General features: G+C 40.1%; 1 protein-coding gene and 1 long non-coding RNA gene across 7 annotated transcripts in view; one reads left to right on the forward strand and one right to left on the reverse strand.

The window, feature by feature from the left end:
• Positions 1 to 4,393, reverse strand: part of rptor (regulatory associated protein of MTOR, complex 1) — a 258,024-nt gene extending 253,631 nt beyond the window's left edge. For 4 of the 6 annotated variants that reach the window (XM_085162739.1, XM_085162735.1, XM_085162740.1 and 1 more), the window contains exons 1-2: positions 3,913 to 4,392; positions 1,992 to 2,166 (exon numbers count right to left, since the gene is read on the reverse strand). In XM_085162739.1, coding sequence (XP_085018865.1) covers positions 1,992 to 2,159 — 168 coding nt within the window. In that variant the 5' untranslated portion in view covers positions 2,160 to 2,166; positions 3,913 to 4,392. Of the gene's footprint in view, positions 1 to 1,991; positions 2,170 to 3,880 lie in introns of all 6 variants that reach the window. The other 2 variants (XM_085162736.1, XM_085162737.1) reach the window with 2 other exon arrangements.
• The window catches only part of LOC146516196 (uncharacterized), a 390,625-nt gene that overhangs the window by 145,003 nt on the left and 228,659 nt on the right, over positions 1 to 16,963 (forward strand). The window lies entirely within an intron of this gene.

Here is a 16,963-nt window from a genome sequence, read left to right on the forward strand (position 1 = left end):
AGCAGAAATACTATACTTTAGCAGAAATACTATAAAAAGCAGAAATACTATAATTTAGCAGAAATACTATAAAAAGCAGAAATACTATAGTTGAGCAGAAATACTATATTAAGCAGACATACTATATTAAGCAGAAATACTATAAAAAGTAGAAATACTATAAAAAGCAGAAATACTATGATGTAGCAGAAATACTATATTAAGCACAAATCCTATAAAAAGCAAAAACATTATAATGTAGCAGAAATACTATAATTTAGCAGAAATACTATATTAAGCAGAAATACTATAAAAAGCAGAAATACCTTAAAAAGCAGAAATACTATAATTTAGCAGAAATACTACAAAAAGCAGAAATACTATATTAAGCAGAAATACTATAAAAAGCAGAAATACTATATTAAGCACAAATCCTATAAAAAGCAGAAATGCTATAATTTAGCAGAAATACTATAAAAAGCAGAAATACTATAATTTAGAAATACTATAACACACACAGAAAGAGAGAGAAGCAACTTTGTAGATCAGTCAAGCAGCCTGGGAGCTGCTGAATTTGAATCCACCAATCAGAGATGCTGTGTACATTTTCCCGCCAAAACAGGTGCAGCCTTTTTTACACACACAGCAGAGAGACAGGATTTTTGCAGTCTATTTCTCATAGTGAGGACTACCCTCCAAACAAATGGCCATAATTTCCTAACCGTAGGGGCTAGAATGGTCATTCTTACACCGTTTTGTTCAGAAGAGATGGGGGAATCTTCAAGTGTTGACAATTTATCATTAAAATATGAATTATTAAAGATATTTGACTTCTAATGCACCATAACTGAGTAGAGGCGAAGCGAAAACTGCCTTGACTTCCCCTCAAATAACGCTTTGTAACTCTAAATCTATTTGGAGTATCGATATCATTCTTTCACCGTAAGAGACAGCAGGCTTTGGTGAACAGTCATGGAAATTTTCAGGTCTTTGTGGAAATACATCAAAAAGATATGACGAGAGAAAAAAGTGGTTCATTTCCAGAGTTTGAAAGTTGAAGAAATCTGAGCGAAGGACGAATTTCCTACCCTCAAACAAACGTAATTCGTGGCCAAATGGTAATAGGTGAGAAAATAATTCTTGAATTGTGAGCGTCAGGAGTGTCTGAAGATATATTGGCACAAGCCTCATGTCTCGACTTCGCTTCGTTAAGGAGATATGGCGATTCGAATATGCCTCTCATTAGAGAAATCCAGCGGTGATTTTGAACAAACTCTCCATTGACTTTCTATAGAGAGTTTTCAGAGTTTGTGTTGGTCTGAGGAGATTTGCCAAAATTCTATAAATTCCACAACAATGATAGTGACATTTTCTGAAAGCCAGCAAAAATACCTACATTTTGATGTATAATTTGTGGGAGTTGAGTGAAAATTGAGCAAGTAGCAAGAAGTTGTTCGGACATGAAGAGAAAATTGCCAAAGGTACAGCGGCTCACTTAGAACCAACAGCATAGCAACCATAACAACCCATGTATTTTGTGAAAAATCACAAAGATGAAACTCAAAACTTGAAGAGGGATAAGATGAAAATGGTAACAGATATGAAAAGGCTGAATCATACATGAATAGCCCAATAATTTGTGAACATTTTAAAGTTTGAATGGTTGTTCTAGGTGAAAGTATGAGGAAGTAGTTAAGTTTCAAAAACAAGCAAGTTTTAGCAGAATTTTGGAAGTTTTCCATTCATTTCAATGGGACAAATTAAAGGAAAAAAGCTTAATATTTTAAAAAGTATAATAGCAAAAAATAGCAAAAGTCATAGCTGGAATTAGCAGAAATAGCAGAATAGTTTAAAATTTGAACGGTGAAAATCGGCTGAAAATTGTGGAAGTAGTTAAGTGCCAAAAAAAGTACAAAAAGTGGCAACTAGAATAATAATAATAATAAAGTATAAAGAATAAAGAGAAACAGGAAAACAATAGTGTGGATGCCTTAAAGCATCCACACAATTACCCTGTCCTTCATCCGCCAGCTCTGCGCCAGGGCCTTGGAGCCCTCAATCTTCTCTGAGTGCCTCTTCTTCATGAAGGCCAAGGGAAGTTTCCAGTCATTCATATCGGCCTCCTCTTCCTCAGCGAGGCCCACGGCCGGTGAATGAAGCAAGTCTGAGTCCATTTTCATCAGGGCCCTGCTGGGAGAGCGCTCATGTTAATGTCACTGGTTTGGGTAGCTACTGGGAATCCACAAAAAGATTGGCAGGCTCACGTTAGCCATTTAATTGCTGCATATAGTCGATATTGACATTAGTCTCAAAAATAAATAAATAAATAAATAAAAATCCTAAAACATAATTTGGAGACATTTCCAGTCCAGATGCAGCCAAATGTGCTAAATTTGTTAATCAAAACATACTGTGCAGCTATTTTATTAAGTAATGGATGATAAATAATAAATAAAGTAAAAACAGAATATATACACCACAGATGTAAGCATCCCTAAATACAGTTTTGGTTACCAACTGAGATATTCATAGGAAAATTTAAACAGCAATAAAAGCGCACTGTCAGATAACTGCCTGTTCAGAGAGCTCGAGACTTAGATCCAGATTTAGATGAATTTATTCATTCAAACGTCTTCAGTGTTTAAACAACTTGTAAAAGAACTTTTGCTTCCTTTTTCAGTAATAAAACGTTTCATTATATTATCTTAGCACAAGTATAAAAAAATTAAGCATCATGACTTCGACATGTCTCTTTGTGCAGCTGTTGAAGTTCTACAGGATGAAGACGTGACCTGAGAGGCAGCCGTCCCTGTTTGCACATTATATATATATATATATATATATATATATGTTTGTCCCTCTTGGCCATGCTATCATCACAGATACAAGCCATTTCTTTTGGGCCAAAGTCTGCTTTGTCAATATGGATCACCAATAACCTGATAAAGTTCTGTCCTCTTAAACGCTTCCTATACAGGATTGGTGAGGGCTTATCCAAGCTGGCATTAGAAAGCAGGGCTAACAAAGTCAATTTATAATTACTAAAACACTTAACAAGCATTGTGGGAAGAAGCCAGAGTACCCAGAAGAAACCCATGTAGGCACAAGAATACATACAATGTCCACACGCTGCGTGGACCAGGGTCGGCGAGCACATTCAAACCGTCGTTGCCGTTTGCTGACCTCTGCACTGTCCATTCTGTAACTTGGATTGAAAAATCTATCTCCAGTTGTAAACAATGGGTACACCAAACCAAAAGCCCCCCAAAGGCTTGGTCATCATCAGGCTGCTACTGTCCGATAAAGTAAGAACAGCTCCATCCCTCCTTGTACTGTTGTTATGGGCTATACCAAGCAGACTGTTTCTACACTCAGATAATAATCTGATTATCAACACTGGCAGCTGACTTTTCCACTTTATGCCCTTTAAGTCATGGGATGGTGGTTATGAGTCATTTTTATCTGCTGCTGTGAATTCTGTTTGAATGAAACCCACAACAGCAACTGAAACCAAACACACTCACATCTGGCTTCCTCCACTTTATTTTAACAGGCTAGCTGCCTGACTCTGTAGTAAAGCAACAGCTGTAGAGATGTTTCAGCTCTACAGCTGGAGCCACGGGACAGGAGGTCGATGGGTTTTTATCTTTACTGCCTCTGCATTCGTGCTAAAACGGCCCAGCTGTGTTAAACTTGGCTGCAGGGATGCTGGCGAGCAGCAGGCTCGGTCCAGTCCAGCTAGCTAAGCTAAACTAGCGCGGCTAATGTAACAGCTCTGCTGTCAGGTGTCAGACTGCACCGAGGCCAGTAATATTCACTTAAAGCCTTTTTAAAGCGAGTCTCTGAAACCACACACGCGTGACAGAGATAAGGAGACCGATCAAATGTGCAGAAAGGGCACCTAGAGTGTCAGCGAAGCGTGCAGATGCAGACCTTGGTGCGGTGGGATTATCAGCCCGGGCTGTGGAAGCTCTCCTTCTCCGGACAATGACAGACACGGTCGCACACACAATCCTGGTCAGCAAATTGTAGGGCAGCGTCCAGAGCCTGTAGAGTAAGTCAAAGCCGTCAAATCCGAGCTGCACGGGCGCGTGTTTGCAGGGGAATCTGCGGCTCCTCTCCCCACGGCTCTTCGCTATGGGAAGGGGCTGCAGGCGAGGCCCATCTTCACACGGACAGTCTGCCACAGCCACACGTAACGGCGGCCGCACTTATCAATGACTGGGCTCGCGTGGACTCCTTCTACGTACCAGCGGCCCTGGTAGTCGGCTCCGAGCGACGGTCTTCGAGGAAATCTCAAATAATTCCGGGAATTTCTCCGAAGAGGCACTTCTTCAGCACTTCTGCAAGGGCGCAGCCATCTTGGGTTGAACCCAGAATGCACTGTTGGGGCGGCGAAGCTGTCGTGAAACGTCACAGCTGTTGTTCCTGGCGTCACTCACCAAAATATAAACACACGTACTCACGTCAGCCTGAAGTCTTTGAAACCCGCACGAGAAAGTGGCTTTGAGCTGTCCTTGCACGAGGTTGCAACTAATGAAAAGGTTGTAACTGAAGTCTTTGTAGTTCTTGCAGTTTTAGCGTAAGTGTACATTTACCGACGCAAAACCTTTTTTCCTCCAAAAAGCATTTACAATTTTGTAAATGCTTTTTTTTTAATGATAATGGTCATTTTTTGTGTTTTTTTTTCTTAAATCGAATTTTAGTCATTCTTAATTATAATTTTTATGACTTTTTCCCGTATTCTGTCACCAGATTACTTCAGCTTGACAAGGTGGTTTGCTTTGCTGCTTCCTTTGGAGGGACAAGTCCCTCTGTTTAGGAAAAGGTGCTTTGGAATTAAGAAAACGAGGTTATTATGGTTGTGGTTTTCTTTCTTCTCCTGACATTTTTCCCTTGAATTTAATTGTAGTATTTGTTTTATAAGTATTGAACTTTATGTTCTGCATCTTCAATTTACAGTAAAGGTCAAAGAAAGAAAAATAAACTTCAACTTGACAAAGTGCTTTACAACGTCATTTGAGAAAACAAATCTCATTATTTAAGAAAAGGTGCTTTGTTATTTTTAAAATGAGAACGGAGGTCTGGAAACAAGGACTTTTTCCCCCCAACATATTTTTCCAACTACTCGTTTAATGTAGTTTGTATAGTAACAAATTTATATTAAAATATGACTTCATAAAATCCCAAATAGGTTGTGATGTTATCAGCTTGGTTATTAGCTTACAGAAATAACTTGTACCCCATGTGTGGTTAAATACATCTCACCACAGCTACGCCAATTATTTCCAGTAGGCTTAAATGTATTGAATTGCTGCTATGCGATTGGTTGATTAGATATTTGTGTTCATAAACAGTTGAAGGGGTGTACTTAACAAGCGCCGGTGAATCTGGTCCTTATTTTTGTACCAAATGTCCTTATTTTTCCTTATTAAAGGGAAAAGGTTTTTTTTTTTTAAAAAGGGGGGGGGGGAGGAGAGAGAATACACTTACACAGGTTTGTGGCCTTACTTATTCAGCAATAGTGGGGAAAAGCACTGACATGGATCCTTCCTTCCTTTCATCCTAAACACCAAAGTATTTGTTTTAATTGTGAAACAATTTCAGGATGTTTTGCTGTCACTTAAGGGGACATTTGCTAAATGTCATTATTTTTTTTTAATCAATGCCAGCTAACATTAATTTAGTTGTTACACCACAAGCCATTCAATATTTATACAATCAATTGACTTGTTGTATGAGTAGGACGTCAATACTATTGAAATGGACTGACATTTATACAGCAGTTATCTTGCTTAATAATCACCCAGTGTGCTTTAAATTACCAGTCACATGCACACAAGTTAGAATAATCAACTACCCTAACAGGCATGTTTTTGAACTGTGAGAGGAAACCAGAGCACCTGGAGAAAACCCATTTAGTCACAGTTTGAAAACATGGAAACTCTGTACAAATAAAATCCTCAGGAGGGCTCAGTCTCAGAGCAATAGCACCAACCACTGAAATCTACAGGGTTCCAGTAACCATATTATCCATTTTTTAAACCACTCATCCAATTCTGAGTCATGGGTGGCCAAAGCCCATCCCCACTGTCATAAGCTAAGACGTGGGATACAACGTGGAGAGGAACAGAAAGGCAATAACTCACACTCACACCTGAGGGGGATTTAGAATCACCTGTTAACCTTACAAGTATGTCTGAGAGAATCCACACACAGTGGCGCAGTAGTTATCCCACTGTCATCCCACACCAAGAAGGTTCCTGCTTTTAAACAGCTGGCCAGCTGAAAAGTTGGAGCCTTTCTGTGTGAAGTTTACATGCATAGATTTTATTAACATACTGTAAGGTTCTCTGTCCTGGTCTTGTGTCCTTGGGCAAGACACTTCACCCTACCGCCTACTAGTGATGGCCAGAGGGGCCGATGGCGCAATATGGCAGCCTCGCTTCTGTCAGTCTGCCCCAGGGCAGCTGTGGTTACAACTGTAGCTGCCTCCACCAGTGTGTGAATGAATAGTGGCATTGTAAAGCGCTTTGGGTGCCTTGAAAAGCGCTATATAAATCCAATCCATTATTATTATTATTATTATCCCAATCTCCCTTTCAAGTGTTACCAAACTGGATGGAAAGTATGAACTACTCTCTGAAAGCAGTCTGACTATTTCTGAGAGACTAAAACTTCCTTCTGTCTGACTGCTGTAAAAGTGACTGACAGTGAGCTGTTGGGATGCTCATCCTTTTGGCAGGCTGATTTCTTGGTCAACTTTCTACTTGCTTGTTTACTCAGCTTGTCCCAACAGCCAACTCTCGGAAAGGTCCAGATGGTTTCAAATGTCTTCCATTTCATAAATATTTAGACCATATTCTCCCCAGAACACTCAAACCTTTAGAAATGATTTCCTACCCTTGGTCTGATTTCTGCCTCGCCACAGTGTAACCGCACAGATCTGCAGAGAGTTCTTTGGATTTCATTGCACTGATATTACCCTGATAAGCAGCGTGGATTGCAGGCAGGACTTTTATGTGCACATGTGTATGCCTCACTATATTATCCCCAATCAACTCAGTGTGCCACAAAGGGAATCTGGTGAAGAATAAACCAGACCAAAAATCTGGAGCAAAATCAAGAAATGTTTGTAAATGAGAGACTTATTTAACCTGAAAATGTGCACATCACCCCTCAGTGACATTAACTGAATCTTAAGCTAGTTCATAAGGAGTGTTGTGTTACATGTAAGTCATAAATGTGCCCAAACCCAGCCATTTAAACTGGCTTTAGCTGTGCTTTTTAAATCAGTATAGCAAACTGGTGGTCATACATAAGCTACATGTCCATAACATGGTGTCTAACCAGATGCTGGCCACACGTTTTCGACCAGGAAATGTTCTTCAATGCTTTTATCTCTAAAATTAGAAACAGTCTCAGAGTGATGCTGAAAAATTAGTTCATGTATTTATTATTTCTAGACTCGACTATTGCAATTCATAATTATTAGGTTTTCCTGAAAACCTTCAAAGTCCAGTTGGTCCGAAATGCTGCCGTGAGAGTCCTAACAGGGACCAGAGAGAGAGAGCATATTTCTACCATATTGGCTTCTCTTCATCGGCTCCAGAATCCACTTTAAAATCCTTCTCCTCACATATAAGGTCTTGAATAATCTGGCCACATCTTTAAAGACCTCATAGTACCATATCACCCCATTAGAGAACTTCGCTCTCAGACTGCAGGCTTACTTTTGGTTCCTAGGATATTTAAAAGTAGAATAGGAGGCAGAGCAATTCAATGCTTGTGTTAGCATTCTTCTACATAGTACAATCCACACACCACATACTTACTTTCATAATTGCATTAATTTCAATAGTGCAAAGTTGTCTCCCATTGAATACTGCAGGTTGCCCATTTATTGCAGCATTTTATGATGACTGACACTTTCTGGACGCTTGCATCAAACTTCTGATCACACAGTCTTCTAACCTGAAGGCAGTTTAAGCATACAAATGTCACATCTCGTGTAATGTAAATCAGCACTTGTTAAAATCTGTTACCTTTGTTAGTTCTGTTATTTTTCATTAAGTTGGTCTCAGAATCACAACTGAAAAAATTAAGTCAACTGTGAAAATTCACATAAATAAGAACTCGGCTCAGGAGAATAATTCAAAGTTCCAGTTTTTACACAAATTGCTGAGTTATTGATGTCACAGTCAAGATATGATGGATGAAAAGTAAATGTTTGGTTATTTGTAAGAAATTGTTGATCAATGCTGTAAAGTCATGTTTTTCAATCATTTTCCTTAATATTTAATTACTTGTATCCAGTGTTGGTCAAGTTACTTGAAAAAAGTAATCAGTAACTAATTACTGATTACTTCCCCAAAAAAGTAATCCTGTTACTTTACTGATTACCTATCTTCAAAAGTAATTAATTACTTAGTTACTTTTTAAAAACATGATTTACAACCTGAATAGGTGATAAAGTGATAGATCTTTCAGCCCAATTCTACTTTTTCTGCATAATCATCATACAAAATGTAATCAAATGGAAAAGTCTCTTTTTAAAACTTGTTTTATTAGTTTTAATCTTTTAACTTTATGCATTAAGCAAAAATTTAATTACATGCACCATTCTCTGACTGGAAGAAATTAGTTTAACATTTAAACCTATTTTCTGCACATTCCAGCACATAAAATAAAATATTTGTTTGTGTTTACGCTTAGTCTTTGAAATAAATGCAAGTGAAACACAGCAGAAAATAAATAAAATCAAAGACTCAGCGGTCCTGTTGCTCTATTTTCACCTGTATAGCAGGTGGATGTTTGCCCTGGTGCAGGTGTGCCGCAGCGGTCAGTGGAAGAATCCGTGAGTTTCTCTGTGAGTTTCCCATTACGTCGTAGCTACTCGGTGCTTGCTTGGAAGTTAAGGGGTTGTATCGCTGTAAAAAGAAGTTTTCTTCTTACGCAGTGAGCAGCGGACACTAATGTTTTTGTCACTTTTTATGGAATCAAACTCAAAGTAAGGTCAGTACTTCCACACTTTAAACACTGCACGCTCATACTCTCTCCCGCACTCGATATATGATCCACTGTTGATCTGCACACAGCTGTTGTCACGAACGTCGCACTCGCTTATGTCACTGTCATGAGACTTTGCAAAACTTTTGCAAAAAAATCACCGTTTTAGTAACGCAGCGTTCCTACGGGAAAGTAACGGTAATCTAATTACCGTTTTTGCAATAGTAATCCCTTAGTTTACTCGTTACTTGAAAAAAGTAATCAGATTACAGTAACGCGTTACTTGTAACGCGCTACTGCCCATCTCTGCTTGTATCAATAAGCTTCCCTGCAATGTACCTTTGAAATATTAGTTTAACTTAGAGATTAGTTCTGTGTGTACGTTCTTGGTTATCCAGGTGATTTTGAGAACTCGGAAATAAGGCAGCTGGACCTTTTTAGGTTTTCGCCAAAGACGCATCTTCTGTTCTATAACAACTGGTGGAAAGTCCCAGATAATAAATCCTTAGTGGGGGGCTATCTACTTTGGAGGTGATTCTAAGGGTCGTTACACTCCTGTTCATCATGTGAGTTGTGATGCGAGCTGAGGTGTAAAAAAGGCGGTTATTGCCATCACTGGGCCTGACAGGTGAAACCACTGTGAGACATTGCTCCTCCCCAGCATTATATGAGCTAATGAGGTTACATGACACAAGCTGTGAATGGGGGTTGAAATGTTTGTGGCTCTCTGACTGTGTTGTAGGTAGCTGATAGCTGGTGTCGTAAGCCCACATTTCTGCTCAACAATAGTCGTTCACAGCGAGCATAGATGGCCTCTTTTACTCTTCTCTCCAACAGACTTCCTTCTCGGCCCAAAATGTGAACTTTGGCATCATCAAAAGAGTGACCTTTGTCCTTTACTGCAGATGTACAGCTGAGTCTTTTCCTGCTCATCTGTGTTGTGCCATATTTTGTGGAGTGGATGTTTGGTATCTCCTGTTAAGAGGTCAGAGCTCTCCTCACTGCACTGCACCGTATACGAGCTTGTTGAGCTTTTGTTTGGATGCTTTGTCCTTGGGATGAAACAGTTTTTGTTTGAGCGTGTTGCTGGGTTTGAAGTGCACTGAAATGTCATGCTTGGAGAAAATTCTTCTGAGTTTCTCTAACAAATCTGCAATGTTGTTTTGTCTGTTGGTCTTTTTCTCCCTGGTTGTTATCTGACATTTCTTTAATTGTTTGTGTCCACTGGGAGTGAAAGAGCTGGCATCAGTCTCTGTGTGTGGATTCCAGGTAAACTTCATTGTTGAGGCTTCCACCCTATATAAATGAACACAGCACATTCCAGAAATGGTAACCTTTTCCTTTGTATCCTCTGTGGTGGACTTGATGTTTTTATCCACTCAGTGGAAAAACACATCAAGTGAAGGACTCGACCTCTTGGGTTCTGATTTTAACCCAGGCGAAGCTGACATATTGCAGTGGAAAGAATCGAAAATAATTCCCATTCCTAAAAACAAGAATGACGTTTTTAAGGGTGTCAACAGCAGACCTATTAGTCTACTCCCCATTCTAAGTAAAATTATGGAGAGGATTGTCTATGAACAAATTCAACATTACCTAACAGAAAATCAGTTACTCACTCAGTTTCAACATGCTTACAAACCTGGTTATTCCACCAGTTCAGCTCTCATTCCCATGACAGATAACTGGTATAAATATCTAGATAATGGGAATTTGGCCGGGGTGGTATTTTTGGATTTTAGTGCTGCATAAATCATGATCTTTTGATAAATAAACTAAAATGTTATGCTGTGCTGGATGGAAAGTTATTTGTCTGGAAGAAGGCAAAAGGTTTATTATAATGGTTATTTCTCGGAGGGCTGTGAAATAAACTGTGGTCTACCCCAAGGCAGCTGCCTCGGTCCACTTCTCTATTCAGTCTTCACGAATGATTTGCCGTACGTCCTGGAGAAATCTCATCTTGTAATGTATGCTGATGATTCCACCATGTTTCATTCAGCCAGTAGCTACTCTGAATTGACAAGCGTATTACAACTAGATTTGCTGAACGTGTTTGACTGGATAAGTAAAAACAACATGATTTTAAACGTGTCTAAATCCAAAGGCATGTTAATAGGAAGTAGAGTACGCTTAGTCAACAGCCCACAACTAAATCTTTCCATAGCTGGATCGGTATTAGAACAGATCACCCAGACTAAATTACTTGGTGTTACCATAAACCACCACCTTTCATGGTCTCAGCACATCAACTCTGTTATTAAGAAAATGGGACAGGGCATAGCTATGGCTAGGAAATGCTCCTTTTATATTACTTCTTCAATTATGAAAGATGTCATTAATGTCACGGTTTGCTAGGGCAAGCCGTGGGGAATGTTGGAGAAAGGACCCAAACGCTGGACTTAGTGCATTGAACAGTGCATTTATTTACAGTGGGGGTAAGTGTACACCACACAATAAGTCTCCAGAGTGCTCCCTCAACTCCTGTGTTGTGCCTTCTCCCAAGTGCTGGTATTCCGTGCTCTCTGCTCCTGTGCCTACGCACACCCCGTGCATCCTGCAGTCCCGTGTTCCGCTCTCCTCATGGAGTCTAACTCAACAATCCTGCGCCGGAGGAAGCTCCATCGCTCTGTTAAGTAGCTCCCCCGACGAGCCTGATCAGAAGCAGGTGTGTGAGGACCTAGGCGTGACCAGCAGCTGGCAGGGCCACACCCACCAGGCCTGCAGGTGGCTGTCCTTCATCCTCCAGCCACACCCGCAGACACACATGTACACACACCAGCATGGAACACAAGAGCACAGTGCAGCAAACGTACATCCAATACCATAATAATAATAATAACAATAAAGGTCCACACTGCTCACGGACCCCGAGTCCCAGGAACCAGGTCCGTGACAATTAATGCACTAGTATTATCTCATCTAGAGTACTGCTCAATCATTTGCTCAGCAGCTAATAAGACAGATCTGAACAGACTTCAGTTAGTCCAAAATAGGGCGGCCGGATTAGTGTTAAGGTGTTCATATTATACAGATATTGATAAAATGCACGATAAACTTTCTTGGCTTTCTGTACAAGCTAAATTATACTATGGCTTACTTGTATTTTTAAAGAAAGCAATACTGGTAAACACACCACACTTTTTTTATGCTCAGTTGCAGCATCCAGATGAAATACATAATCATGCTACACGATTCTCAACTAACCGCAATTTAGTAACTCCTCGAGTTAAAAGTAACTTTTTGAAAAACTCTGTTATATTTAGAGCATCTTTTCAGTGGAATAAGTTGCCTTATGCAATTAGAGAATTGGCTTCTATTCATAATTTTAAATATCACCTAAAAGACTATTTAGGCCGTTTTTAATTTATTTGTAAATATTGTAAGAGGGTAATGTCACTTGTAATGGAAATTATGTATTTTGTTTGAGTGTTTTTTATATTTTTTAATATTTACATGCTTATATTTTCAGAATTGTAAAACCTTATTGTGGATGTAAGAGCCAAATTATGTGGATATTTTGCATCAAATTCATTGTGTAACATTTTATTCGATGGTATTTGATGATTTGGGCTCCAGGAAGACTAGCAACCACTGTTGTGGAAGCTAATGGGGTTCCTTATAAATAAACAAATAAACATATGTGAACCCAAGTCTTGTCCCTATCAAAGAGCCCAGAGCTTTACTTTCCACTTCCTTCACTTAATGGTTGGCTGTGTTGGTGACAATCAGTAGCCCATGGCACATGCATGTTTTTAGTAGACACCCTCATTGTATCTGAAATATGGGGTGGTAAGGCACGGACAGGGTGCAAACCTAAACAGGGGTGAAGGTGGTTTGAGGAGCTGTCTTGCTGTAGTGGTTTCCTGACAGCATCCACTGCCTTGATTGCCTTGATACCTAAAAAATGAAAAAAATCACATGACTGCATGGTTTAACCTTGAGTCAGCAGATGAGTTTATACTGGTAACAATGTGTCAGAAAGGGACTCCTTCTTTTTGGAGATTATGTATCAGAATTTCAGGAGCAAGACCACGCCTCCAAACAAGCTGCTTCCGGTTCTCATCCATATAGGTTCCCCCAGTTCTGCAAGCTGTTCATTCTCATCTACGTGCCCCACCTTCCCTCCTTGTTTTCAATTCTTTGACTTCTTCACTTCTATTTAGTACATGGGGATCTGCCAGGCCCGGGAGCCGTCGCCAGTCCCCTTTGAGGCCTTCCCCAAACCGCAGCTCAATTCATGTCCAAGCATTCACCTTTACCTATTAAAATGCTGTCAAAATGAGGACGTGGGCTCAGCTAGTGAAATGATTCTTGGGAGGTCCATATATACAGGGTGTAGCATTGTTGGCGTTTTGATATGGCTTCCCCTGCCTCAGGTTTTCAAGATGTTATGGACAACGAATTACTTTCTTCTTGTAGCCGCTGTGGGGTCTCGCCTCAAGACCTTGTAAGTGCTCCTGTCGCTGAGGAGTGTGGTCATTTTGGAGTGTTAATCAGTTGAGTTGAGAACAGCAGTGCACCTTCCCTTGGGGAAGGCCTGCCCAGCCCATGATTGTATCTCCTCTTCCTCCAAGTGTAAACCCACGTGTTCACAGAAAAGTGACCAAGTGCAGAATATAAATATACAATTCACAACACAGTTAATGTATATTTTTAACAGAGAGCTGCTAAAATGCTACAAAGCAGCATTTGCATTCATTTTTAGTAATATTTATTAGAAATAAGTCGAATATATTTTCCTTCCATGAGTTTTTAGAGCTTGTCTGCTAAAAACAGCTGCCTGCTTTGGACATTTAATTACGCTGACATCAAGCTACAGGTGAATTAATAAAGTTGGGATTGAACATTAAATGATCAGTTAAAAAGCAGTTTCACATCGTCTCATCATTTTCACACGGTCGTTTTTGCCGTACAACTTTCCGCTGCGGGTCGTTCTAACGTCAGGCGTGTCTTTAAGACGAAACACTCATTTTATTTGTTCTTGTTCAACAAAATAATGAGGTTTGTTGTGCACAGCCTTGCTTTTCTCATCGCCTGCAGGAGTCAGGTGAACAGTGCGTCTTCACACATGATTTGTTCCAAACATCCTTTTGCTGTAAAGCTTCACACTCATTTCTCAAACAGCGGGAGCTAAAGGTTTGTTTTTGAAAGAAGCCTCGCGGAAGAGAAAAAAAATCAGCAGTCTGCGTACTCACTCAGGCAGTCGGTCGTGACATTACCGAGAGCTGTTTAATTGAGGGAGTACAATCAACATGTTTATCAGTTTGTTCTAAGTCAACAAATAGATTTGCTCTGAGGCCTTGATGACTTTAATCAAGCACAACATGGTCTGTCTTGGGCACAAAAGACAATGCCGCGCTGTGATGACTAACAGCTTTCTTTGGGCTGTCAGCTCATCAGAAAACATGAAAATGCTACGCCAGATGGATGGAGCATGAAAATATCCCTGTCTTTGCATTCGCCAGCGCGGCGATCATTGCTATGGCCTCTTGGCTTACCACACTAGCAATCTGGTGTGCAAGAAACTCATAGGTATATCTGATTCTCAGCCACAGTGTCCACTGCAGGGGGGAACCAATCCAATCTCCCAGGTGTGATAGAGGTTGGGACCCTGGAATGACTGATATCTAATGGTGGTGAGGAAAAAAAAGAGGAGATTAGTCTACTTTTTCCTCATGTGCTTTTCTGCCATGTAGAGAATAAGGTGACATGATCAACTGGGCTAGATCTCGGGAGCTGGTGCCAAATAAGGCCGGGGCAGGAAAAGGCTTATAATCCTTTTTCCACAGATTGATTTCTACAAGACCAGAGAGAAAAGAGACTAATGAATGTATAGATTTGAGGAAGTGAGTGTTCATAGGAGGAAGCTTTGCTATCATGTGATCCTCGAATATGATGTCAATATACGGGTGACTCCTGTGAAGGAGGAGAGGTGCGCTGGAGCATCGATCGTTGGCTCATCTGCAGTCATATTTTAGAGAAATGTTGTCCCTCAGAAACCTTTTTATTCACCCAGCACTTTAATAAATCAAGTTCAACAAGAATTAAAAAGCTTTAATAAAACAAAAAAATCATAAAATTTGATTAAGTTTGTTTTTTTTAAGTGTTTTAATCCTGCATCTATTGCTGTTTAAGCCAAGTTTACAGCACATCAATAAAAACAGCTACAGTGATTAATGCTTTGTTCTAAGTTGCATTATGATGATCAGTATTTACCCTCTGAGCAGCTCCGAAGTGAGTCTCAGGCTTCATAATTCACATTCAAGGTTGACTGAGAATATGAATTGTAAATCCATCAAGTCCCCAACTGAAATGTGAAAGACGGGCTCACACTGTTTGCCTCAGTGTGGGTTTTAAATGGTACTCGCAGGAGGTTGATATTTACATAGATATCAGATTATTTTTTTATTGTTATTATTTTGGTTGTCGGAGGCTGCAGGCACACAGTTGCTTATCCTCGCTGCATGTTGAAAATGAGAGCTGCATAGACTCTGGGGTGCATGCAGGGTGTGGCAAATTGGTGACAAGAGTAGAGCTGCTACTAATGACTGTTTTCACTCCCTGCTGTTGATTGCAGGAAATGACCAGGTGACTAACTCCAGAATGCAAGTTTTGACATCTGATCTCTTTCATTTGCCAAATAGACCAAGACTCAGCAAATACTGTGGTTACTATATGCAAGACAAGGCCCCCTCATCAATAATCAATATTGTTTCTAATTACATTTCTTTGGACTAATTGCTGCAGTTTTGGTTAGGGGTATAATTAAAATGCCCTCCTAAATTAATGCCATAGGCGGGTGGACACGGGCCGAGAATGTTTTACCAAATGAGGAGCGAGCAGGAAGAGATTAAAAAATATCAAGCTACCAGTAACTCTGCAAGACCCACAGACTTTATCATGGCTTAGCAAGAAGAACTCACTGGCAGGGCACTCTGAAAAAAATTCAACAGTCTTTAATGGGAACAATCAGGTAAATACACGAGTTAAGGTTTGCATTAATATTCAAAGCTTGGAATGAAGAATTGTTCTTTTTCACGTTTACACAGGCCAATTCTCTGAAGGTCCAAAACAAGTAGGATTTTTCAGAATTGTTTCCAGTTGACAGTTTTTCTCTTGGTTTTTGCAGGTGTGTTTCATCAAGTACAAGAGCTGTCAGACTAGCATGTCAGGGAGCCATCTAGCACGAAGGAGGGCACGGCAGCTAAGCACAGCTTCACAGAGTTGCAAAAGCGTAACATCAAAGGGAAGCCTGAGTTTCACTGCAATACTAAGGGAGCAACAAGCAATGAGAGAAGAGTTGGAGTTAAATACTGTTGGTAAGTGGTAATGAGCTGCAAGTGAGCTAACCGGTGCCAGAAAAAGTAATGCCAAGCACACACCCACACAGATGATAGAGGGAGGCAAAGGGAGGAGAACGTAGAAGCACAAGTTTTCAGTGTGAGACGTGATCTCTGACTGTAGTCTTTGTTATTATAATGTGGTCGTTAATTCATTAAGTTTGTTTTAAACCCAGATCCTGTCACAGTCTGGCTGAAGCTGACTGTGTGGGAGTGAGAAGGAGAACCCAGGTTCAGAAAAGGAAGGAGACGGAACTGAGTTTATACAAAAGGCGAGCCGTTTATTAGGCTGAAAAAACATGAATACAAAAATGAAGCAAGGTGAACAGGGGGCGAGAACTAAAACCTGACAAAAGTTATACGAACATGATTCTGAACAGGTGCATACGAGGAACTATGAATAGGAAATATGAATCATGAAAGAATTTAAACCAGAAGTAACGTGGAGGCAGGAAAACAGATGACCTGACAAAGCCTGAATGAAAATACACAGACTAAATACACACAGGAGGTGAGCAGGGGAAGTGGAAACACATGGGGGAAACAACTGATTGGGATTAACACCACAGGGGAAGCAAAACAAAACACAATGAACATGGAAGCACCAGACTCTTCAAAATAAAACAGGAAACACT

This window comes from Neolamprologus multifasciatus, chromosome 6, assembly GCF_963576455.1.
Source record: "Neolamprologus multifasciatus chromosome 6, fNeoMul1.2, whole genome shotgun sequence".
NCBI lineage: Eukaryota > Metazoa > Chordata > Actinopteri > Cichliformes > Cichlidae > Neolamprologus > Neolamprologus multifasciatus.